Source organism: Sebastes umbrosus, chromosome 3, assembly GCF_015220745.1.
Source record: "Sebastes umbrosus isolate fSebUmb1 chromosome 3, fSebUmb1.pri, whole genome shotgun sequence".
NCBI lineage: Eukaryota > Metazoa > Chordata > Actinopteri > Perciformes > Sebastidae > Sebastes > Sebastes umbrosus.
The window spans coordinates 28,751,039-28,777,967 of NC_051271.1; the positions used below are offsets into that span (position 1 = coordinate 28,751,039).

The following is a 26,929-nucleotide window of genomic DNA, read 5'->3' on the forward strand; positions in this document are numbered from 1 at the left end:
GATTGTCAAGACTTTCTGGCAATTGTAGTGTCCCATGTGTCTACTACTACTCTGTCAATCTCTGTGAGAAATCATTGACTTCATTGAATGAACTATGACTACTACTATGTTGATGTTAATTTGAAAAACCTAAATACGGTCAAATTTATCAAACTGTTCTAAGCCTTAAAGGTCCCATATTATAAAAAGTGAGATGTTCAGGTATCTTTTATTATTAAGCAGGTTTAAACAAGCAGTCGGGAGTACTATGCATGTGTGATGTCACAAATCTACGATATATGGAACATTTAAATGTAAATGTGTTCCAGTTTATTTCCAGTTGCAGTGTATGTGAATGACATCAGCTGACAGAAAGTAAACATGGACCTAAACTGTTGCCTAGCAACGCAATTATGTTGCAGTTCCATTGAAATGCACTAAAACGGAGCGTTTCAGACAGAAGGTGAATACAGGTATATGTCAGGCAGACAGCATGAGGAAAATAACGTTTTTTTTTAACATTACAGCATGTAAACATATGGGACCTTTAAAAAAATGAAGGGCACTGTCATTTTGATGATTGGGCTACATGTTTATTGGCATAGCCTAGCGTCTGCGTTGGACAATTCTATGGCAAGCTGTTTTAACATTTAATAGCTAAGCTTGACTATCTGGAATTAACATTAGAGATATCCACAATTGCATTTTGATTAGTTGTAATGACATTAGAACGGAAAAGAATGCTGTCATATATAGCGGCACAGAATATCACAATTACTGATCAAATGCTTTGATATAGAGTAGAATACAATAGCATCATAAAGAGCGTGATAGAATGCTGACATATAGAGCTGAATAGACATTCCTATGACATCATCATTTATGATGTCACAGAGGCAACATTCTATGATGTCAATGATAATGTTGCAGTTTATGTAACATTATCATTTATGATGTCACAGAGGCAACATTCTATGATGTCAATGATAATGTTGCAGTTTATGTAACATTATCATTTATGATGTCACAGAGGCAACATTCTATGATGTCAATGATAATGTTGCAGTTTATGTAACATTATCATTTATGATGTCACAGAGGCAACATTCTATGATGTCAATGATAATGTTGCAGTTTATGTAACATTATCATTTATGATGTCACAGAGGCAATATTCCATGATCTCAATGACGATGTCACAGGAATGTTAGTTTAATCTGAATGACAGAAATCATTGACTTCATCAGAGGAACTATGACTACTACTATGTTGATGTACATTTTTTTTAAAAATACACAATAGGTGTACGATAGTACAATAGTAAGTTCAACATACTTTTGTGCGATTAAACAGTTGTATGTGTCTTTTCGGACACACTGAGAAGTAATTAACGTCATTACTTCCCCCTTGCCGGTTGGAGACGCATAACCATGGTAACCTGTGCCAACCTCATGTGTTAAAATCGACGGTTTGTGAGATATAGAGTCTGAATTAATTTCAAATATTTATTAAACCGAGCAAAGTGAAATCTTATATTTACAGTTAAATTGAAGTGTTATTGATGTTACAGAACTGTCTGTCGACATGTATTATCAACGTTGTCTTCACTACCGCATTGCATTGTGGGATATTTCTGCCAACGTAATGTTCAGCGTTGCATACTGTAATATTTTACTGGAAATAGTATGCAATTTGCGTACTATAGGTTTTATACTTAGGTTTCGGACCTACTAAAATATCTCACATACTGTTTTAGTGTACTAAATAGCATGTTAGTATGGAATTTTGGACACAACCACAAACTGTGATGTCACTGATGATGTCACAGTTTATGTGACATGATCATTTATGATCTCACAGATGAAACCACTGATGATGTCACAGGAATGTTAGTTTAGTCTGAATGAAGGAGATCATTGACTTCATCAAGGGAACTGTGAATACGACTATGTTAATGTTGATTAAAAAAAATCGAAATAAAGTCAAATATGCTACCTAAAAAAAAAACACTAAGACAAATGAAAAGCATTAATGCTTAATGCATTAATGCTTTCCCTTCGTGGTTAATGACGTTGCCTTGCGTCTGCGTCGGGCAACCTTCCGTCTGCTGACAGTGGAGGACCTGCGAGTCTTCGGCCTTCGGTCCCCGTCTGCGAGTGGCCTGTCGTCCTACGCGTGGCAGTATCAACAAAACACTTGTTTCTTGATCTGTGATTGATGGGCGTAACGGGGGTTCTATAAGTAAACTTTCGACGACGTTCCCTGATGTCACTTATGATGTCACAGTTTATGTGACATCATTTATGACATCCCAATGGCAACATTCCATCATGTCACTGATGATGTCACAGGAGAGTTAGTTTAATCTGATTGTCAAGACTTTCTGGCAATTGTAGTGTCCCATGTGTCTACTACTACTCTGTCAATCTCTGTGAGAAATCATTGACTTCATTGAATGAACTATGACTACTACTATGTTGATGTTAATTTGAAAAACCTAAATACGGTCAAATTTATCAAACTGTTCTAAGCCTTAAAGGTCCCATATTATAAAAAGTGAGATGTTCAGGTATCTTTTATTATTAAGCAGGTTTAAACAAGCAGTCAGGAGTACTATGCATGTGTGATGTCACAAATCTACGATATATGGAACATTTAAATGTAAATGTGTCCCAGTTTATTTCCAGTAGCAGTGTATGTGAATGACATCAGCTGACAGAAAGTAAACATGGACCTAAACTGTTGCCTAGCAACGCAATTATGTTGCAGTTCCATTGAAATGCACTAAAACGGAGCGTGTCAGACAGAGGGTGAATACAGGTATATGTCAGGCAGACAGCATGAGGAAAATAACGTTTTTTTTTAACATTACAGCATGTAAACATATGGGACCTTTAAAAAAATGAAGGGCACTGTCATTTTGATGATTGGGCTACATGTTTATTGGCATAGCCTAGCGTCTGCGTTGGACAATTCTATGGCAAGCTGTTTTAACATTTAATAGCTAAGCTTGACTATCTGGAATTAACATTAGAGATATCCACAATTGCATTTTGATTAGTTGTAATGACATTAGAACGGAAAAGAATGCTGTCATATATAGCGGCACAGAATATCACAATTACTGATCAAATGCTTTGATATAGAGTAGAATACAATAGCATCATAAAGAGCATGATAGAATGCTGACATATAGAGCTGAGTAGACATTCCTATGACATCATCATTTATGATCTCACAGAGGCAACATTCTATGATGTCAATGATAATGTTGCAGTTTATGTAACATTATCATTTATGATGTCACAGAGGCAACATTCTATGATGTCAATGATAATGTTGCAGTTTATGTAACATTATCATTTATGATGTCACAGAGGCAACATTCTATGATGTCAATGATAATGTTGCAGTTTATGTAACATCATCATTTATGATGTCACAGAGGCAACATTCTATGATGTCAATGATAATGTTGCAGTTTATGTAACATTATCATTTATGATGTCACAGAGGCAACATTCTATGATGTCAATGATAATGTTGCAGTTTATGTAACATTATCATTTATGATGTCACAGAGGTAACATTCCATGATCTCAGTGACGATGTCACAGGAATTTTAGTTTAATCTGAATGACAGAAATCATTGACTTCATCAGAGGAACTATGACTACTACTATGTTGATGTAAATTTTTTTTTAAAAATACACAATAGGTGTACGATAGCACAATAGTAAGTTCAACATACTTTTGTGCGAATAAACAGTTGTATGTGTCTTTTCGGACACACTGAGAAGTAATTAACGTCATTACTTCCCCCTTGCCGGTTGCAGACGCATAACCATGGTAACCTGTGCCAACCTCATGTGTTAAAATCGACGGTTTGTGAGATATAGAGTCTGAATTAATTTCAAATATTTATTAAACCGAGCAAAGTGAAATCTTATATTTACAGTTAAATTGAAGTGTTATTGATGTTACAGAACTGTCTGTCGACATGTATTATCAACGTTGTCTTCACTACCGCATTGCATTGTGGGATATTTCTGCCAACGTAATGTTCAGCGTTGCATACTGTAATATTTTACTGGAAATAGTATGCAATTTGCGTACTATAGGTTTTATACTTAGGTTTCGGACCTACTAAAATATCTCACATACTGTTTTAGTGTACTAAATAGCATGTTAGTATGGAATTTTGGACACAACCACAAACTGTGATGTCACTGATGATGTCACAGTTTATGTGACATGATCATTTATGATCTCACAGATGAAACCACTGATGATGTCACAGGAATGTTAGTTTAGTCTGAATGAAGGAGATCATTGACTTCATCAAGGGAACTGTGAATACGACTATGTTAATGTTGATTAAAAAAAATCGAAATAAAGTAAAATATGCTACCTAAAAAAAAACACTAAGACAAATGAAAAGCATTAATGCTTAATGCATTAATGCTTTCCCTTCGTGGTAAATGGCGACCTTCCAGTCAGCCTACAGCAGAGGTTCCGGCCGGATCTGCTCCGGATAAATTTGAACCTGATCGCAGCGCGGGTTCTATAAGTAAACTTTTCGAGCGAGGATTTTGACGTCAGTCATGACGTCTGTGTTGACATTACGTCAGTCATGACATCACAGACGATGATCTCCGATCAACCAATCAGTGGACTAAATGCGATAGTTTATTCAACGTCAGCATCTACATTATTTAATGATATCATGAATAGTTCTGACCCAGAATCAGGGTTATTAAATGACCGTAATCAGATGATGAAATATCTAGACACAGTACTGGTTAGACCAGTACTGTGTCTAACCAGACTCTCTCTCCATAGGATATCTAAAGCTGGTATATATATATATATATATATGTGTGTGTGTGTGTGTGTGTGTGTGTGTGTGTGTGTGTGTGACGTCACCGGCCTCCCAGAACAGGCAGCACAAGAGCACAGAGCCCCCCCCCCCCCCCCCCCCCCACCCAAGATATTAGTAATAACAGCATGTATGATATCTCTGCTTTTTGCCAGCACACTTTGCCAGATGTGTAACGTTATTACAAAAAGTGTTATATAGGTAAAGCTTGACTCATGCAGAATTACTATACTTGAATGTTTTCTGCATACATGTGGATCACGTTACACCCATTTTTGATTATTTGATTATATTTGTATCCAAATCATCCGTCTGCCACATGGCCTGATTTAGCAGCTGTCATAAATTCATAAAGAGTTTTTGTTTTGATTTTACTCTATAATTACCCAATAGTAATTCCAGGTTATTCTAATACTACAACTTGTCATTATATTGATTTTGCTCATCTTACTTTACTGTTATTTCCTGACAATTTCTGCACATTACTACGTACAATGTATTAGGCTATATGTACACTGTAAACAATTGGTGTTAATTTACAGCAGGATTTCAACAGTATTAACCTGTTATTGCTAAAAACAGTGCTTTACTGTTAATACAAAAGAAAACCTGTTAAATTACGCTCATAGGCCGTTTTTTAACTGAACTATAATGCATTCTCAAAAAACAGCACGTTACTGCTGATCATCTGTCTAAAGCATCATCAGTAACAGTTTCATGCAGTATTTTTTTAATTCTGGGACCTGATCTGCTCATGTGAGGCCTGTACATTGTACATGATTGTAAAATCAGTGAATTAGCTCTGTTCTTCACTCACATGTTGTTCTGGTTTGCCAGATATGGACAGACATATTGGGAAAAGTGTCAACAAGTCTATTATAGTCTTTTTCCTAAAAAGTGCCTTTAATTGTATTTAGTGTGACTATTCCTATGTCTGTAACCTGCTAAGTCTATTCATCTAGGCAAAAAACAATGTTTATTAAAATGTATGTAAAAAATAAATAGTGCATTAAACAAATCAGTAAGATAATGTAAAAGAAAGGTGAAAAAATACCTGTAAAATTAACTGTAAAATACTGTGAAATTAATAAAGAAAAACAGTTCAAACTGTATTTTTCATTAACAGTAAAAAGCTGTAAATTTCAGCGACAGTATAATAATGTTAATTTGACAGTAACATAAAGGCAACCCTGCTGCCAGTTCTTTACTGTTATTTGACTGGGAAATTCTCAACAGTGTACGCTTATACTGTATATTGCTTGTCCAAAATCCACCATTATTCCTGTAATATTGGCCACTCACGGTGTGCTGTCAGTATTACATAACCTCCTGTTCTCTTCTTCCTATCTGAGCCCACAGCGCCACCGTGAGGCCAAGACGCGCAGTGATGGTGCTGGTGCTGGTGAAGCAGCAGCAGGGCTGGGCAGCGGCTTCTCCGGAGCAGCAGCAGCAGAGCTGTTCATAATAAGCCTCCTACTATCGTGATGCTGATTGTCCGTAGAGCACCTGGTGAGTGACATCTCTGTCTGTCATCTGTTTGTTATTATAGCAGGCCTGTAAATAATCCTGCTGTCTGTCTCTCTGTCTCTCCGAGGATGGAGACGACGGCGAAATGAGCATCGCTGTGTTTGTGCGACAAAAAAAAAAAAAAAAAAAAACCCTCACGTCGTCCATAACGAGGGGAGAGTGAGCCTTTTCTGCACATACAGCAAACAGCAAACAGCATAACCTGATTTACAATAACACGTGATAACTGTTCTCGTAAATCTGTCTAAATGAGCTTCTATTTGGGCGTAAAGAGCGCGTGGATACGGAGAGGTATATTATCCTGGACGTTGAGGAGGATCGATGACACGCTTCAGATGATGAAGTCGGTATAATGAGCTATTCACGGCAGACACACTGGAGCTATACGTTTATTATAACACCATAATGTGCGTCTTTGTATTGGCATTGGATCGTTTTATAACAGGATATATGCTCCTCTCCGTGATAAACGCTGGACTGAGACCAGGCCTAACCGGGCTAATTTGCAGGCTCTTGTCATTGGCCGCCTGCTTTGCAAAGCACACTTGACGTGTTGTCATTTAGAGAGGAGATTTATTATGACTTAAAGAGAGTGGATGGAGCAGTGTGTGGTCAAGCGTCTAATGTGGGCCACTAGAAGCCAGGCCACTGAAAGGGTTAACCCTGAGAGAGAGAGAGAGAGAGAGAGAGAGAGAGAGAGAGAGAGGAGGAGGTGGGCTGTCAGGTCTCATTGGGATCCAGTTGATGCATAAAAAGGAGCCCCAGATATGACAAAGCGTGCGTAATTAAATCCCACTAATTCACCTATATGGCTTCCTCTGAGCGTGAGTCAGCACAGGCCTGTGTGTGTGTATGTAATGCTGATGATGATGCTCAGCTGTAGACAGACAGACAGACAGACACAGGGAGGACCGGCTGTTTGTCTCAGTGAAAAGAGCTGTTGTTGTGCTGCTGGTTCATGTGCATGGGAATCATATGAGAGCACCATGGGGAGCAGCAGCAGCAGCAGAGATGTGGAAAACATCATCTTCTCTATTTCCCATCACTTCCTGCCTCTCTCTGGCTTGTGTGTGTCTGACTGTCTGCACAGCATCCAATTAAATTAGCCATACTAATGTGCATGTATCATTTGTCCAATCTTTTCTCGTAAATTTACCCCACGTCATCCTCACTTCCTCCTTCTCTTTGTACAATATCGAACTCTTAGTCTGGTGAGTATTTTAATTTGTAGAGGAGGGCTGCACGGTGGTGCAGTGGTTGCCATTGCCGCCTCACAGCAAGAGAGGTCGCAGGTTCTAACCCGGCTTGCGTGTTCTCTCCCTGTGTTAGCGTGGGTTTACTCCAGGTGCTCAGGTTTCCTCCCACAGTCCAAAGACGTGCAGGTTAGGTTCATTGTTGACTCATAAATTGTGAGTGTGAATGGGTGTCTGTCTCTATGTGTCAGCCCTGCCATAGTCTGGTGACCTGTCCAGGTTGTACCCCGCCTTTGCCCAATGTCAGCTGGGATCGGTTCCAGCCCCCCGCCCCCTCCGTGACCCCGAATTGGATAAGCGGTTACAGATAATGGATGGATGGAGTTTAGTAGGATGCCTGGAATCTGTAAACTATTAATTGCTTTTTATAGTTTCATGTTGTTTGCTGCACTACAGCCAGAGATAACCATGCCAGAGTCCCTCGGGTGAAACCTGAAATAGCTGCTGTGCATATGACCCACACATACACACACACGCACAGATGTTATTTTTCTGTAATTGTATAACGCAGCGTGCCCTTTTCCCGCCTATTAGCGCTGTAAGAACATGTCTTTTTATTAGATCAAAGAAAGCATGACTCGTGAATAGGCTCACAGATGGATAGATAACTACTAACACTGTTCCTGTTTTCAGCAGGATGCGTTAAGGGTCAAAGGTGAGCTAGCGAGGCAGAGATGAGTCTGACTTCCTGGTTCCTGGTGAGCGGCGGGGGGACGCGTCACCGTCTCCCCAGGGAGATGATCTTCGTGGGGAGGGACGACTGTGAGCTCATGCTGCAGGTACAGTACTCCTCTGAGCTGTCACTACTCCATCTAGGCTGGATTGTTATCTGAAGCGCTGAGATTAGCGTGGATTACAGTGATTGACTGGATTTTGTGTGATTTAGTCCCGCAGTGTGGACAAACAGCACGCTGTAATCAACTATGAGCTGAATACAGACGAACATAAAGTAAAGGACCTGGGCAGCTTAAACGGGGTGAGTTTTTTATATATCTACTATTTTGTGTCTAAGCTGCTTTATCTACTACTTAGAAAAGAATCAATCTCTGATATAGTAAGAGACAGACTGTTATAACCAGAATCTTTATGTATTTATACTAGAGGTAGAACGATTAATCGGTTTGGCACCGATAGGACGTTTTACAAACTATCATTATTGGCAGAACTGGGCTCCGATAGTGGCCGATGGCTGCACAGCCACCACCAGTCACGATGGGACGTACATCACCGTTTTGCATGGAGGCTTCATACACAAAGTCAAGGAAAAGGGGGAGAAAAACGTTATCTCTTGAATATATAACGCAACACTGTGAGCTCTTTGTCCCCGATACAAGACAGGCAGTCAGGGAGGAAAAGAAATCATTCACTGTTACTTTAACTTGCTTACTGAATCAATCTGGCATTCTCTTTTCCAAATAATCCAGCCACATAACCATCCATTCATGAAATTAAATTGCACACTTATGGATCTTACGCACAGAAGCAATCCTGGCCAGGCATACTGTAAGCCACAGAACAGCACATCGCCCATTGCAAATAGAACATTTTCCAATGATGTAATCCACTAAATTATTGGTTCAGGATATTCTATTACGAATTATTAAATTCAGATTGACAAAAAAATGATTTATGAAAAACGGTGTATGCAAAAGTAGCCGACTAGGCTGCTGCAGAGGTAAAGAAGATACCGGCCAATTAATCGGCTATTGACTTTTTCCTGCTCCAAGCTATCTTTATTATATCGGCCTTTAAAAATCCACCATCAGTCAACCTCTAATTTATACTTCAATGTGTATATTGTACACTGACACTAGAAGACTGTTTTCATATTCATCTGCTGAAGGGGGAAAGTTTCTCTTTGCTCACTTTAAATCTCACTTTAACACCTGCATTATTTTGTTACATCATGATTTGGAGCCAATCATGGTTCAATATGCAATTTACGCAAGTGTGATGTGGAAGCTCGAAGCCTGTAGTGCACACATACACTGAGAATGGACATTTACGTGAAGTAAGTGACATATTCCAAGCAAAGGATTATTACAAACAAAACATGTCTGGGGGAATCTTTAAATGATTTGCTGAACTTCATGATTCAGCATCTCTAAACTATAGAAGATGCTGTTAGTGTTGTCATCAACAAAAGCTCTGCTATCATCAATCTGTTAAAAAAATATTTGTTTTATTTCTTCAGCTGTCAAGCATTTCGCAAGTGTAAAGCTATAGTTTTTTTTTTTTTTATCATTTTCAGTACTGTTGCCAATATGAGTTTCGATCAATTACACTTGGATGAGCATTAAAGGGATTGTTTGGCTGTTTTGAAGTGTGGTTCTATGAGGTACTTATCCATAGTCAGTGTATTACCTACAGTAGATGACGTTCGGCACGCCCCCAGCTTGGAGAAGCAGACAGGAGTTACCACAAGGAAGCAAAACGATGTACTGCTGTGGTCGGGTCCGGCAGCAAAACATATTTTAGCCACCTAAAAGTAAGGCTCACCTAAAAAAATCAATATCAGTTTAAGTGTACGCTATATTTAGAGTATTTTCACTGCCTTACCTTGTCGTCAGACAGCCCTTTCCGATGGGAAACTGAAGCCATTGTATCCATCTATGCTCTCACCAGAGCCACCAGACTCCATTGGAAAAAACAGTACTTTTACCTCGCAGAACATGGGGCTTGCTGTTCTGCCGCTGCCTCGATCGGTTAGTTTGTTTGTTCTATTGTGGGACTTTGGTGAATCCAAACGAACCATAGGTCCATAGGTAATGCTGTCATAACACAAACAGACAAGACTTGTGCCAAAATACAGTGAAAAAATACAAAAATTATGATTAAAAAATAGGTAAAGTGGACAAGGATTCTGACCAAACATCGGTTCTTCTTAGTACTAGGTGTTGCGTACACAATTCAGTCATTACACGAACACTGATGAGATTCAGTACCGAGCCCTAGTCTTAACCCTGTTGTTCTTAATCGCTCTCTGTTTTTGTTTTGCAGACATTTGTCAACGATGTCAGAATACAGGAGCAAATATACGTCACGCTGAAAATTGAGGACAAGTTGAGGTTTGGATACGATATCCTTTTGAATTTGGTCTGGTGCAGCTGTCAAACCCAGTGATATGCAGCACAAGGTCAGTGTACACAGATAACACTGTAACTTTATCTGTTCTTGAATAGCTGTGAATGCTCATTGCACTCTGCCTGCTGCATAATAGATAAGGCTATCAGTGCGTGTTTCTCACCCCTGCAAAGAGCTCATCGTCTTCGACCTTAACCTGCCTCACATACCAACCTGTTCACTGTGGTCCGAGGAGAGCTGCATATTCCGGAGGAGGCTCTCAAGGTTAGACAGCACCTTGTGCATGGTCTTGTGTTTACAAAGAGAGTAAATATATGTCTGCTTAAAACAGTATAGCCAGGAAGCTCTTGTGTTTCTTCAAAAGAAAACCCTGAGAGTGGTGGATTTTAGTCAAAGAGAGCAAAGAGTTCTGCTGAACTGGGCAAAATACAACTTCACAAGATTGATGAATCTGTTGTTTCATCGCAGCAAACTGCCCAGGTAGCTGATAGGATTTCATCTTAATGAGGAAGATGAAAGTTCTGCAGTGATATTCAGAATGATTCCTCAATTATATGCTTTGACTGAGATATAAAAAGAACAAAAATGTATATTGTTTTGCGCTATAAATGAGTGAGACTTGAATGGTTTCAAAAATATCCAATAAACAAAACTGCCTTTCTATAGATTTAGCAGCATTTTCGTGTTTTACCTCCATCTCTCTAAACTCTCCTTGCCTGTCTCGTCCACCAGCATGAGAAGTTCAGCAGCCAGCTGCAACTGAACCAGAAGAGACCTCCAGAGGGGGAATCTGCGGCGAAACTCCCAGAGGCACCAGCACCAGCGTGTGAGGCAGCCGCTGCCGCCGCCGCCAAGCCCCCCGAGACCAGCAGGGGGGAGGATAAGACGACAGGTGAGAATGTCTGAGGTTGCATTGCACAGATCACAAATTACATATCAGATCTCTGTCTTCAGATGCCACTTTCACAAATGTACAGGAGTCATAGGATAACGTACTGATGGTTAGTTATGGTTGGTAGTTTAGTGCTGAAAAGGTTAGCCTATTAATTCATTTGACAATGATTTTGAGTAATTTATCCATCAAAAAGGCCAAACTTTTGCTGCTTCTTGCATCTCAAATTAAGGATTTGGTTCTTTTCCCTGTTTAATATCTTTGTAAACTGAATATGTTTGAGTTTTGGTCTGTTGGTCAGACAACAAAAGCAATTTTAAGAGCTCATCTTGGCTTCTGGGAAACTGTGATTGGCATGTTTCACAAATTCTAACACTAAAATTATGTAAACACATCGACAAACACTAAAAAAGATGTGCTTACAACTACATTATAGTGTATTATAATTAAAGGCTGTCAATCGATTAAAATATTTAGTCAGAATTAATTGTAAATTTATTGCACATTTTTTATCTGTTCTAAATGCACCTTAAAGGGAGATTTGTCAAGTATTTAATACTCTTATCAATATGGGAGTGGACAAATATGCTGCTTCATGCAAGTGTAAGTATATATTTATTATTGGAAATCAATTAACAACACAAACAATGAAATATATTATCCAGAAACCCTCACAGGTACTGCATTTAGCATAAACAATATGCTCAAATCATAACATGGCAAACTGCAGCCCAATAGGCAACAACAGCTGTCAGTGTGTCAGTGTGCTGACTTGACTATGACTTGCCCCAAACTGCATGTGATTATCATAAAGTGGCCATGTCTGTAAAGGGGAGACTCGTGGGTACCCATAGAACCCATTTACATTCACATATCTTGAGGTCTGAGGTCAAGGGACTGTTTTGAAAATGACCATGCCAGTTTTTCCTCCCCAAAATTAAGCGTAAGTTTGGAGCGTTATTCAGCCTCCTTCACGACAATCTAGTATGACACGGTTGGTACCAATGGATTCCTTAGGTTTTCTAGTTTCATTTAATGCAAATATCTTCACTCTAGCTTTAAAGTTTCATTAATGCATTAAAGAAATTAGTGGTGTTAAAAGGAATTTGCGTTAATGCGTTATTATCGCGTTAACTTTGACAGCCCTAATTCTAAACCATTATTAATTTTTTATATCGTCCTTATAAATGCTAAATGGGGGCTGCTTCTAATGTTTTAGTTGTGGTAAATGCAGCCGTGCCATTCCCATGTAAGTCTAACTGATGGGATATTTTTGCCAGGGGACGCAGCAGCATTGCACAGAATCACGCCCCTCTATGGCCAGCCTGCATGGTGGGGAGATGGAGACCCTGACGGCAAGCATCCCGGGAGGCCTGAGGAGAAGAGCTCAGATCGTAAGCGAGAGAAAGCTGAAACAGGTATTTACAATACTGCAAAATAACTACTTTATGTGATCTTATGATATAGTTGAGGCAGTAATTAATGTGGATTATGTTAGTCAAGTTTAAATATGTTCAGTCTTGATGAATATGTTGCTACTTCCCTTACATTTAGTAGACTTTTAGGTGCTAAATACATATGTTTGCTTTAATTCTGACAGACACCAAGAAGAGTGCAGAGGTCCCAAAGTCTACCCCGCAAACAACTTCCAATCAGGAGCCTAGATACTTTGAGATCCCAACCAAAGACACTTCCTCTGCAGGCAAAGTGAGCGATGAAGCCCCCTCACGAGAACAAGAGGCCGGTGCGTCTTCTGCCGCGGAGCCCATCCAAGGCCACGCCTCCTTCACCATTGAGTTTGACCCCGGGGCGGCGCCAGGTAAAGCGACCGTCAAAGATCGAGTGGCAAAGGTGGGCCCGGAGACCAGGCCACGTCCTAAAAGGGCTGCCGGGGAGGAGCTGAGTCCACTTCAGACGGCCATGGTGGCTGCCGAGGTCAAAGTTGCTGACTGGCTGGCACAGAACGAGCTGCCGTTGGCTCTGAAAGACACGGTTGCAGAGGAGGACGGGGAAAGCGTGAAGAGTGATGTGCCTGTACAACTGAAGAGTCTTAAAGGTGTGTATGTGCAGCCATTTGGGCAGCACCTGTGTCTGTATTTAACATAAGATGTGTGTATTTCTTGCTTGTTGATTCAGTTTAATTTAGCCTCTCTTTAAAAGTCTCTCTTTAAGACTCCTTTGCCTCTGTCTATACATTCTGACCCATTACCCCTTCGTCTTTACCCCTCCCATGTCAGGCAGTAAACATGAGGACGGTACTCAGAGTGACTCAGAGAACGCACTTGGAGAGCAGCGCAGGGCTGCAGCAATGGAGGAACGCTCCTGGGGGCTGTGGGGCGGTGCAGGGATGAAGATCAGAGAGGTTCGCGCTAACGTACCAGAGGGGCTCTTTGCAGAGGAGGACAGTCCCGCTCGCCGTCGCAAGTCCTCGACTTCCAAATTGGCAAGTGGATTCGTGGAGAGGCGACGTGGCTCGGCACCACATCAGGAGCAGAGTGGCCGTGAAGAGTGCTATCACCACGGGGATGATTATAGTGACAGGGGGACCTATACCATTGAGCTGGAGAATGGAGATCACGAGGAGGAAGAGGCTAGGAAAATGATCGACAAGGTGGGGAAGAAGAAGTCAGCTTCTGATTATATAATAAAACAATCATTGTCATAAGTGTATGCTTGCTCACTTTTGCATGTGTGTGTGTTTGTTGCAGGTGTTTGGTGTGGATGAGCAGGAGGGTGTGTGTGTGTCCAGGTTGGGGGGCGCCGACCAGAGAGAGAGGCTCACCGCACAGAGGTCTGGTACCGGAGACCGAGGAAAGCCTGGACGCATGGAGACAGAGGTGCAAAAACGGAAAGCTTTTAAATTCAAGCCAAAGAGTTGTCAGGTGTCTAGACCTTATCATTTACTATCATTCTTCTCTTGTATCTTTCATGCCGTCTTTGTCCAGGTCATAACTGAGGAACTGATGGTGGGTGGTCCTCGATGGGTCTCGCAGTGGGCCACTCTGGCTGCCAGTCACATTAGGACAGACCCTGAGGGATCAGGAGGGGAGAGTCATGTCATGCTCACAGAGGAAAGAGGTACTTATGTAAAATCTAGGGCTGGTATTAGGGCTGTAATTGTTTTAATGCCACTTATTTCTTTAACGCATTAATGCCCGGTCGCTATTCGATCTTTTGGAGATTGTAGCGGGCTGGACTAAAAAACCTAAGGGATCCACTGGTACCAAGCATGTCATACTAGCTTGTTGCGAAGGAGGTTAAATAACGCTCCAAACGTACACTAATAAAACTGGCATGGCCATTTTCAAACGGGTCCCTTGAACTCTGACCTCAAGATATGCAAATGAAAATGGGCTTGAGTTTGCCATGTTATGATTTGAGCATATTTGCTATGCTAAATGCAGTACCTGTGAGGGTTTCTGGACAATATTTTTTATTGGTTTGTGTTGTTATTTGATTTCCAATAATAAATACACGACAAACAATGTAAAGTGTTCTTCAGACTGAAGAAGTCTGGAGAAGAGCTTCACTAAGATGTGCCAATAAATTGCACTTAAAGGGAGCTACATTGTGCGGACCTTCTTCTACATCTTTCAATACAAAATATATACATACATTTGCATAAAGCAAGCATATTTGCCCACTCCCATGTATAAGAGTGTAAATACTTGACAAATCTTCCTTTAAGGTACATTTTGTACAGATGAAAATGTGCGATTTTTCGATAAAATTGAGACAATCATGCAATGAATCGCGATTATATATTTTAATCGATTGACAGCCCAAATAAATTCTGAACGGAAAACACAAGCATTTTGGTTGGTCAGCTCATTTGAAGCTGAAGTTACATATTTTGGCTTTAAGCAGTACAGGATCCTTACACACATTGTTCAGCACTATAAAAACTACAGACTGCCTGACGTACCACCCACCATTTATATGTAATACACATTTATCTGAGGACCCACTTTACTGATGAAATGTCTTTCTCTCCTTTCAGCTGAAATAAGTGAGTCTAGCCACTCAGCCTCCTTTGCCTCGTCTGGTTACACAGAGCGTAAGAGGAGAACTCTGCCACAGCTGCCTGGTGAGGAGCTCGCTTTAGGAAGGAGGACCCCAGGCGCAGGCCTGCGTACAGATATGGGGGAGAAACAGGACACAGAGCTACAGGAGAAGGAGAGCCAGGGGAAGATGGCCAGGGGAAAGACTCGGCCCGGTCATGGATCTGGAGGTGTGGGCAGTCACGGCGGTAGCCCCAGTCGCTCCTCACCAGCCAAGTCACAAGACAGCGCTGGCGGGAGATCAGGCCAGTCAGGTGTGTTGGCCAAGCTCCCCCCTCGTCCACTGACTAACGGGGAGAAAAGAATGGAGGAGGCACGGAGGAGGAAAAAGGAAGAGGAGAAGGCTAGGGAAAGTAGTGGGAAACCACTGTTCAGACAGGAGAGTTTTACCGTGGAGAAACCGAGCGCCAACATTGAGCTCATTCCTCGTATCGATGGGCTCACAGGCTGCAGAACTCAGAGTAGGGAGACTGGCGTTGACGGCTCCACGCTGCAGAAAGACTCAGAAGCCGTGGCAGCCTTTTTAGAGACGACTGTATCAGACCAGGGTGATCCACCAAGTCAGTCCATTGAAGGCTCCATGTCGCCAGAGTCAGACGTTGACACAACCAGCACAGTAAGCCAGGCTGACGGAGCGAGAAAAGTAATCCAGAAACGGCGGACTCTTGCAGGACAGCAGAAGGAGAGAACGGTAGTGTGCTCATCCGGCAGAGGCCCCACCGGGGGCCGAGAGACCCAGGACAGGAGGGTTAAGACCAGGGCATCTGGTCCTCCGAAGAGCAGTCGCCCCTGGACGTCCCTGGACCTCACTGATGATGACGTCAACTCCAACTCACTCCTCTCCGACTCCCAACCCACCTCCACGCAGGAATCTAGAAGCTCGCATACGAGGGCCCAGACAGGGAGCACAACAGTGGGGGCTAGCACCAAGTCTAGTCGGGCTAAAGTCACCCAGGTCACAGCCTCTTCTGCGGCCAGTAAAACCAGTAATGTTCCCAAGCCCAGGCCCACCAGGTCGTCCCTGCTGAGGCGAGCCCGGCTGGGGGACTCCTCAGACACCGAACCTGCTGAGCTTGACCGGATGTCGGTAGCCTCTGAGGCCTCCACCGCTAGTTCCGCATCCAGGACTGGGATGGCAAGAAGGGGAATGTCCAGGATAGAGGCTCTGGCACAGCCGAGGAGGCCAAGGGTGGGCTCCCCGTCAGCCCAGAGTGACTCAGAGGCCACTGTGACAAGGAGTAGAGGTCTGGGGCCTCGGAGTGCTGCAGGTGATTACGCCATCAGACAAGGACTGAGAGGATCCAATGTGACCTCAGTGTCTGGACCCAGAGCTCGGGCTAACAGCGCCTCTAAGCTGCCTGACAAGAATAAAGGCACCTCCTCCTATGCCGCACCTGCATGTAAGTATTTTTTTCCATAGTAAACCATTTCATGTCTTTTAATAGAAATAATATTATCTTTCACACATTCTGTTCTTTCCATGTTCCAATTGATGCTTTTACTGCCTAAATATTATACAATTATCTATAATCACCAGCCTGTAAAACTAAGTATTCATTAAAGCTACACTAATTCATATTTTTATATAAACAGTGGGTCAAATGATTATGTTTAATGTGAAATATTATCTCCCTCAGCTCAGCAGAGCATTTTAGCATCTTTCAGCTTTTTGTTTTGGTTTTATGGCCCGCTACTGTATTTTGTGTAAAATCTCTTAAATACCCAGTGCAACACTAGCTGCCCAGCACCAAACAGCTGACCACCTGGTGAACATCGTGCAGCATTTAGCAGCTAAAGAGCCAGATACAGTGATCAACTGCTTATATGGATCAAAAAACTTTGAACAGAATCATTCCTATACAAATGCTGTTTAAGTAATTTGCTTATAGTAATCAACTAGTCTGCTTAAAGTGTTCATTTTGGGTCATTTCATACTTGACAACATATGAGCGGGCCAAACATGCCAATGCCTCACCCTTGGTTAGGGAAAAGGCAGAAGAATTGTCATTGAGCCAGTAAATAGCAAAGCGGTTTGTTTCATTACGTTGTATTCATGTTGCTCAGTGTCTGATGGATGTAAACAGGCAACTGTTTACTAACACGTTATCTACCTGGATGTTGTGTTTACAGCACATTTGAGGCATCATCTAAACTTAACTTCCATTCTTCCCTGACATTAGCTGGCACTCGGTGGCGCCGCGTGCCTGTGGATTACGCCTCCACCTCAGAGGACGAGTATGGCTCAAACCGCCACATGTCCAAGCAGAGCCACGCACGGCTGTTCCCTTCCACTCGGGTAGCCCAGCTAGGAGGCTCAGCCCCGGCAACTCCTACTCCAGCAGGCCTATCTGCCCTGAGGCAGAACTCCAGGGAGCAGGACGAGTACATGAGAGACTGGACGGCACACAGCGAGGAAATAGCCAGGTACGTGGGTGAAAGATTTGAGAACAGAGATAAATCATGATAACAGTATTCAAACATGCTTCTCCTGCATAGATGTATATAGCTGTTATTATTTTTCATTATTTGTTTTTGTTTTGGATCACGCAGTGTTTTTGTATGGAGGACAGAACCTGCCAAATAAAAAATAAATAAATGACTCGATAAATAAATAAATATGCCATTAAAAGTAGGAAAATTTATATAAAAAATAAACACAGTATAGTATATAAAATGTGACATAAATTCTGTTTTAATTTCCTTTTTTATTTATTTTCCTTTGTATTAAGCCCCTTATTTATATACTTCTCTGTTTAATTTCCACTTTTATTTATTTATGTATTTATTTTTATGAATTTTATAAATAAATTCTTAAAAATAAATAAATACATACATTAAAAAATAAATATAAAACAAATAAAAAATAAAGGCGAAGTAAACAGATACAAATAAATGCACAAATAAATACATAAATAAAACAAATGCAAAAATAAATAAATAAATTAAAAATGTATCAAACAGAAGATTAAATACATAAGGAAATTAATACAAAGGTAAATAAATAAAAAAGCAAAATAAAACAGAAATATAAAGTTATGTCACATATGTTATATATATTAATTAATGACTGAAGGAACTGGCCTTCTACCTCCAAGAGGTCAAGGCCCAGTTACGTGTTAGTTAATCTTGTGTGACAAAGAGAATTTCCAAACAGATGAGTTAAAGCATAATGATTCAATTTATTCCGAACAATCAATGTTGCATAAGTAAAATAAAAGAGTTTACAGATATCTGGATCCAATCAACGTGTCCCTGACAACATACAGTGCATGGGTCAGTTCGCGAAGTCTGAACCCCGAGCTATCCCTGATCCAGTCTATTCATGGTTTACACAATATTAATATTCATGAGATTATGACACGTGATATTTTTGCTGCATATCTTCTTCTTTGTTATCTCCTTCTGACTCCTTCCTCTTCTTGACCTTGCAAAAAGAACAGCACTTGCCTCCCTTTCCTCGCAATCACTCCATTCACAACAAATCCAACAGTCAGGTTATTGCAGGTCATTGTAAGCACTTTTGTACATAATAAATCCAACATGACTACATTTATTTTAAATATTATTTTTGCTACTTTTAATGGCATATTTATTTATTTATCGAGTCATTTATGTATTTATTAATTTACTTTTTATTTTGGCAGGTTCCGTCTTCCATATTTTTGATGGTTATGAGTTTGTTCATGAAATATGAAAATAAATAAAACCAAATAAAACAATAGGAAAAATTGGTTTAACATATATCAGATAGTGATTTCGTATTTGTGTTCGTTCGTCAGGATTAGCCAAGACCTAGCCAAAGACCTAGCCATGCTTGCCAGAGAAATTCATGATGTGGCCGGAGAGATCGACTCAGTCAGCCCTGCAGCCACTGACCCTGGAGCTCTGGTAGTCAACACATTATACAATTAGTATACCTATCTGCTAGATTAGATAACTACAAAATATTAAGATTTGTATTTATTTGCTGTTACTCAGATGGAGGAGCATGTATTTGATGACGGCTTGGACCCGAGTGGTCCTTCTGCAGAGCACAGCAGCACTCTGGGAACCAACGGGCGGTCTGTGGAGCTTCGACCCCGAGTCTCGAGTGGACAGAGCTCCCGTTCCATCCGCCGGCAGACATGGAATAGAGATGATGTGAGTCCCTGTTTTAATATTAAACAATGCTCTGTTCTCAAAATATAATGTCAATCTGCATACCATAGGGCTGTTCCAGGATTTGAATTTTTGGATGTTTTTCCTCATTTAAGTCTTTATTTCAAGTATGAGTGAGGAGAAACAATCAATATACACAATGTGTTAAAGTTAACACTCATAGAAGCTCATACAAACTTTTTTTTCCACCTCCACAGTAGTTTACTGTTGGAGCATACTGTACATTTGTTGAACAACTGTGTCGTAGATCAACATCATGTCATGTCAGTCTGTACCACAGTGTGCCAATAGAGGGAGCTCCCTGCATGTCAACTACAGTCACCCTTCAGCTGAGCTCATGAGAAAGAAGGGCCCAATTCCAATCCAGCTCCTACACCCTTTCCCTACCTACTTCTACTACGTTTGTGTGTAGGGTCCGCCATATTAAGTGCCATCCCAAACCAATTAGCGGGGAGTGGAAGTGGGTTGTAAAACCCTCTAACAGTGAGTCTACATGGATGCCGACTTAACCAGCCGCCCTTACTATCGACGTGCAACGTTGTTTTGTGTTCGTCATGGAACACGCTCCAATGTCAGTTCCGTGCGACTACCGGTACAAACATTTACTGTTAAACTGCTCAAACTAAAATAGACAATTACTTTATTCTTCTTTATTGTCATACAGACGTTAATCAACTTAAAGTAAATACATTGTATTTAGGATCAAATGTCTAATCTAGAAAACGGTAGAGATGTTCACTTGATTGTAAAGTGTTGTATAGTTATACTTAGGCTTTATGTACAACATATATTTATTACTTTTTAATCCCTATCAGCAGCTATACCCCCATAATTTACTATATCTTCAACTGTGCAATACTGACTTAACATTAGTGCAATAATCTGGTTAACTCTGACGTTAACATCGCAGTTATTTAAACCGTACATTTAAACTAACAATCTTATTAATTTATACTATTCTTGCATTTTTACACACTTAAAGATAGATCATATTTCGCAGAATTATTATTTGCACTGTTTGTTATACATATTTCTCATTTATATTTTATTATAATTTCTCTATGTTTATATATACATTTTTTCTTTTCTAGAATGGGAGCAAAATGTAACTCAATTTCCCCCCGGGGATCAATACAGTATTTCTGATTCTGATTTGTATTTATTTCCTTGCCAGAGAGAGGGAATTTCGTTCTGAAGCTTGCCGCTGTATTTATATCCCACACCTTAGAGAAGGGTGCTTCACTGCGCTGTGAATGTGACTACAAACGGAGTTCACTCCGTCACGGAGTGGGAGGGTGTAGGGACCGAATTGGAATTGGGCCTACATGTTTGTAGTCATAGCTAAAATTAGGCTAAATTTAGCAAAAGCATTGAAAAAGCTGTGTTAGCTTCCATAGTTTCTCTCTACAGTTCCACCATCTGTATTGATTGTATGCCAGTGTTAAATAGAGGTGACACTGACACCTCTTCATCATCCATCAGGCGGTGCTGGACAGTTTACTACTAGCATCTGTCACTCAGCTCTCAACGAGGATACGTCAGTCTGTTGATAAGACAACCTGCAAAATCAGGTGAGCATCACTAAACAGGAAGTTGGTCCATGAAGGAATGTGCTGTTATTGTTGTGTGAATGTAATACATGTTAAACTAAGAAATGGACAAAGGCAGGATAGTATTGTTAAACTAGAAACATATTGTACAGGGGGGTTATGATTCCTATCAGTGTTTGATGTCAGAACTAGGCCAAGCAACACCGTTTGAGTGGCACATCACAAAGGTTTACACTGACAACCTACTACATGTCTAACTCATTATCACACGCAGGATGACAACTCAAAGGCCTTTTTTGTCCTTCTTACAATCTACAGACAATGAATGAAATCACTTCAACTAATACTTCTATAAAGGAAGTATATTAAACATATTCATGTATTTTACTTTCATCTATTTTTGTACCGACTTGGCCTCCAGGATCCTCTTCAAGGATAAAGAACGAAAATGGGAAGAGATTGAGAGCAAACTGCAGGCAGAGCGCGACTCCTTACTACTCAAGAGCTCCAATAAGGTGATGAGCCCGTCCGCTTCTCACATGTTGTCTGTTTTATCTGCTGAAGGCCTGACTAGTTATTAATATCCATGGTAGTAGCATCCACCTTTTATTTCCAAACTGTAATATCTCAATTGCCATAAAATTTGTTTCAGACATCATGTATGCTGCTATATATGCTCCCCTCAGGTTGAATTGTAATAACTTCTGTGATCCCTCAACCTTGCTTCTAGCGCCAGCAGGTCCAAACTTCACTTTGTCCAATATTTTGGTACTTACAAAAAAAAATTACATTCCCATCAGCCTCAGCTGTACTTTGTGTTTATTGCTTATTAGCAGAGGTGGGATCAAGTCATTGGTTTGCAAGTCACAAGTAAGTCTTTGCACTCAGGTCCCAAGTCAAGACAGTTACAGGGGCTAGATGTAAGAACCAGAAATTGCTTGTTAACAGTGACACTTGTGGCCATTAAGTCAACGACGGTCAGCGTCCTGTTGCTCACGTTTGCATTTGTGCTCGCACTACGTATACGTGAGTGGGCATCAGTCAAAACAGTGAGGCGACACACGTGAGACTGAACGTGATTGACAGGCATCATGTTGATTAATGTTAGCAACATTAGCGAGCTAAAACCACAATATCACTATACTGTATATGTCACATGCTTGGCAGTAATGTCAGCTTACCAAACGAAGGTCACTCCATGAATCAAAGGCCCGGCTGATGTTGACCCTAGTTTCCCCTCGACACCGATCACATTCCTGTTTTGCAAAACGTGCTTCACTAGATAAAACTTTGGGTTTTTTTGCGCTTCCGTGGAGTTTGTGTTGGAGTCTGAGTTGTGGTGGTGGCTGGTCGTTTGTTGGCGTCAGCGGACTCCATTTGCTGTTAGCCCTGTAGCGGAGTTGAAGAGAGTAAAGGCACTCACAAGCACACGTGACGTCACGTCCGTTGGAATTTCCCAGAAAAAACATCTTGCATTCTTCACATTAAAAGCAGTCTACGGGCTGATAGAGGAAACCCAGAAAGTCGCAAAAGGTCTAATTTTTTAGGTTAGGTTACAACCTGTTCACACATTGGCAATAAAAAACGATTAAAAAACGTCTAAAAACGTACATACTGTCCCTTTAACGTTAGTTAATTTAGGAAATTAATTGTTTGTGGCACACTTTTTAAATAACATTCTTTTTCATCTTTGGACTTGCGGGGAGGTATCAAGTATTGTCAAGTCAAAAGGCGAGTCGAGTCTAAAGTCATCAAATTTGTTACTTGAGTCTAAGTCATGTGACTCGAGTCCACACCTCTGCTAATTAGCAAATGTTAGCATGCTACAGTAACACACTAAAATAAAATGGTGAACACGGTGCACATTATACCTGCTACACCAGCATGTTAGCATTATCACTGTGAGCATGTCAGCATGATAATGTTAACATTTTGCATTTTCAAATGCAAGCAGGGCCTACAGCCACACAGAGCCGCCAGCAGCACGGCTGTAGACTCTATTAGTGTTGTTTCACAATGTGTGGTGAGGATTTCAGTACGGACTCAAAGTATTTTGTATGAAAAAACAAACTGAAAACCGCTGTTCATTTAAAGGTGAAGCCTGAAATGATCATCATGTGGTATTAACCATGGCTGAATAACGCTAAAGAAATAATGTGTGCCTGTGTGAGAGCGTGTGTTAGCATGTAATTATTCTGTCTTTAACAACTATATATTTGATGTGCTGAAGTGTTTGGATGAACACCAAATGATGACACAAGGTATTGTCTGCTAACTTCTAGAACAAAATCTGCACAACCATCATTTTTGAAAGTATAAAGAAGTGCATTGTGCCTGTTAACTGAGAGACATTTTTGTTAGAGTCATCAGACGGATCAATTTCAGGGAAGTCTAATCAGCATAGTGTTGGCTTTTTGGCGTTAGTTTAACATAAATGAATACAGAAAGACAGAAACTGAAAGGTTATTTGATATGGCTAGAATAATTAATTAAATTGCCTACTGTAAGAATGTGTAATGCATTAGCTTTTCAAAGGGTAAGATTAATGCCATACAGTTTTAAATCCTTCTCTTTTCTCTGTACTCGTACAAACCACACAATATCTGATTACTTACTGAAGCAATCAAAGTGAGTGCTGACAGTATTACGGCTGTCTGGGGGATGAAATCAAAGACACTTCAGTCAGGGAGCATACCATTTAGATTGCCTTGCTCATTCCCTTTTTGGAGAGCAGAGCACACCAAATACGGTTGTTTTGATGGAGAAAAAAAAAGACTTATGAGCTGTTGTGGGTGCAAAAAGTTATCGGGGTGCGGGGTCATAAATCCTGCCTTCAACCCAGCCCGGCCTCATGTGAACCCCTGAAGAGATACGTCCATCCACCACACAGTAACAGGGCTCATAAAGTATTACTGAACGTACATGGCTCGACTCCAAACTTATTTCAACGAAGAGATTAATTGAGTGGATTTATTTGGTGTATGAACTTTCACTCACATAATTACATCAACCGATTTAAATGTTTATTTATGTTCTCTTACCAGGAGATTTCAACCATTATTCAAGACCTGAGGAGAGTGGAAAGACAACTGCTCGGTATGGATGTGATGCTTTTGTTTTATTTTTTAGTGAACTATGACACATCAAATTACAAGTGTCTGTATTATATACTGTGTTAAATTCAAGAGCACTTATTTCTAGGGCTGTCAATCGATTAAAATATTTGATCGCGATTAATCGCATGATTTCCATAGTTAATCAAGATTATTCGTAGATTTTTTATCTGTTCAAAATGCATTTTAAAGGGAGATTTTTCAAGTATTAAATACTCTTATCAACATGGGAGTGGGTTAATATGCTGCTTTATGCAAATGTATGTATATATTTATTATTGGAAATCAATTAAAAAATCATACCATGGCAAACTCAAGCCCAACAGGCAACAACAGCTTTCAGTGTGTCAGTGTGCTGACTTGACAATGACTTGCCCCAAACTGCAAGTGGCCATGTCTGTAAAGGGGAGACTCGTGGGTACCCACAGAACCAATTTTTTATTCACACATCTTGAGGTCAAAGTTCAAGGGACCCCTTTGAAAATGGCCATGCCAATTTTACCTCACCAAATTTTAGCATAAATTTGGAGGTAGTATGACATGGTTCCATATGACACCAGTATCTTCCTCTTGAATTCGCTACAACCTAAAAATCGCAAGTCACGTTAATGCATTAAAGAAATTAGTGGTGTTAAAACGAATTTGCGTTAACACTTTATTATCACGTTGACTTTGACAGCCCTACTAATTTCAGATGTTTATTCTGCGACTATCTGACAGTAATCGACATGATGGTGGACCCAGACGGCACCCTGGATGCCCTGTCCAATATGGGCCTGACCAGCCCTCTGACTGACCAGAAGATCAGCCCTGGGACTCAGCCGGGAGTGTCGGTGTTGCACCCTGGAGCTGAAGTTCCCTCCAGCACACTCTCACGGCCTGAAGGACGAGCCACTGAATCATGCAGACCTTCAGACCATCCAGGTGAGGTGGCAGAGCGAGACCCAGGGTCCCGACAGAGCCCTAGATCCTACAACTGACACACCAAGGACATAATGCAGAATGCGTCCTTTACGTTGGACATATCCTGACGGTGTGAGGTTAGAAGGTTTCAGACGAAAGAGGAAGGAGGAAGAAAAATGATGCCTGTTCGGTGGGAGAGCCTGACTGCCCTAACTGTCAAACAAGGTGACTCGTGATCAGACTTTGTTAAAGTCCAACACTACCAAATAGCAGCTCTTGTCAGATATACAATATGAAAACATAACAGTATTAATTGGTGGGCTTATGAAGACATAATATACAGTAACCCATCTGTGTTTTTGTGTTGCAAATCATCTTATTATCCATTATCCTTAAAACAGTTGAAAAAAGAACAGATGTAAAAGATGTTAAAGATTCCAAATTCTAAATTCCTTTTTTTTACTGTTTGGTTTTTATTACAAGCTGACTTAAGGCCAATGCAGAGACCTAAACTAGAAAGGTGCAAAGGTGTCAAAAAAAGGATTCAGCAGAGGTGCGTGTGAAAAGTGTTCTTCTATCCTGCCATAGAGTTATTTATAAAAATAAATATATTGTTGGCCTGTTGCAATTGCAATCCCCAAACCTGCCTCAGTGATGATTTTCCAACAGAAAATGCCACGTTGCTTATTTACTGGGGAATGAACTGGGTATGTACAGTCTGTACCAGTGTAAATGTTTATTATAGTTAAATTTAAAAAGTCCCATCCATGCCTTTTTCCTGTGGCGATGTCATTTGAAATCAGTATATCAAAGATAGACCCTGTGTGATAATAGAAACTATCAAATCAAATGTAGCTCCCAGAAAGGTTTTCCTCTTCCAAATGTATTTTGTCACAAGTGCCCTGGATCAAACAATCATTACAGTTGGAGAGTGTAGAGGAGACGGTGAGGTGGAGGTGAAATTTGTTTTGCACATTACAAAGCTGATATATTAAGTACATATTCATCTCTGAGGGGCCGGGACATGACGTGCTCCTACGGCCCTCCTTTATCACGTTGCTGTCCGCGACTGAAAAGCAAAGCAGGGTGAAAGCCAGCTGCCTGGAGATGAACAAGTTTGTCAAGTTATTTTCTGATCACAAACAAAATGTTGCGTTTGAACCAGCATTGACGGGGGCTACCTCCACGTCCTGCAGCTGCGTTTTATTGTTGACGATGCAATAGAACGATGGACGGTGTAATGACTGTAGGTTTTCCAGTGTCTTGCCTCATACCAATGTTTACACATGAATGTAACCTGATCAGAACTGTTGAAACATTTTAGCCAAAACAACTTGAATAAAGGTTGATAATTGCATTTTGTGCTCAGCACCTACTGCTACTTTGTCTTTAATTCTGTTTGAGCATTTGGAGAATTTTCATTTGGATGTTTTGTATGAATTTTTTTTTCTTTGTAATGATGTTAGGTTAAACCTTGCAATACCTGTGAATTGTTTGTCTCATTTCCAATAAAATGCATGATTATCATGA

At 40.7% G+C, this 26,929-nt stretch overlaps 1 protein-coding gene across 2 annotated transcripts; it reads left to right on the forward strand.

The window, feature by feature from the left end:
• The first annotated feature begins 5,978 nt into the window (after positions 1-5,978).
• On the forward strand, positions 5,979-26,929 carry cep170ab (centrosomal protein 170Ab). 2 transcript variants are annotated; one of them, XM_037762568.1, is made up of 19 exons: positions 5,979-6,367; positions 8,272-8,417; positions 8,525-8,614; positions 10,639-10,717; positions 10,928-10,986; positions 11,455-11,614; positions 12,895-13,032; positions 13,215-13,670; positions 13,852-14,225; positions 14,323-14,451; positions 14,560-14,692; positions 15,615-17,075; positions 17,856-18,099; positions 19,455-19,563; positions 19,654-19,815; positions 21,316-21,404; positions 21,805-21,898; positions 24,428-24,479; positions 25,217-26,929. In XM_037762568.1, the coding sequence occupies exons 2-19, from the start codon at positions 8,313-8,315 to the stop codon at positions 25,474-25,476; spliced, it is 4,194 nt and encodes a 1,397-aa protein (XP_037618496.1). In that variant the 5' UTR covers positions 5,979-6,367; positions 8,272-8,312; the 3' UTR covers positions 25,477-26,929. The 2 variants fall into 2 exon arrangements, with proteins under 2 accessions (XP_037618496.1, XP_037618503.1); XM_037762575.1 differs by having other exon boundaries at positions 8,275-8,417.

Coding starts and splice junctions, on each gene's coding strand:
- cep170ab (XM_037762568.1), top strand. CDS start 8,313: ATGAGTCTGACTTCCTGGTTCCTGGTGAGCGGCGGGGGGACGCGTCAC. Junction 11,615..12,894: donor GGGGGAGGATAAGACGACAG/GTGAGAATGTCT, acceptor TATTTTTGCCAG/GGGACGCAGCAGCATTGCAC. Junction 14,452..14,559: donor CTGGACGCATGGAGACAGAG/GTGCAAAAACGG, acceptor GTCTTTGTCCAG/GTCATAACTGAGGAACTGAT.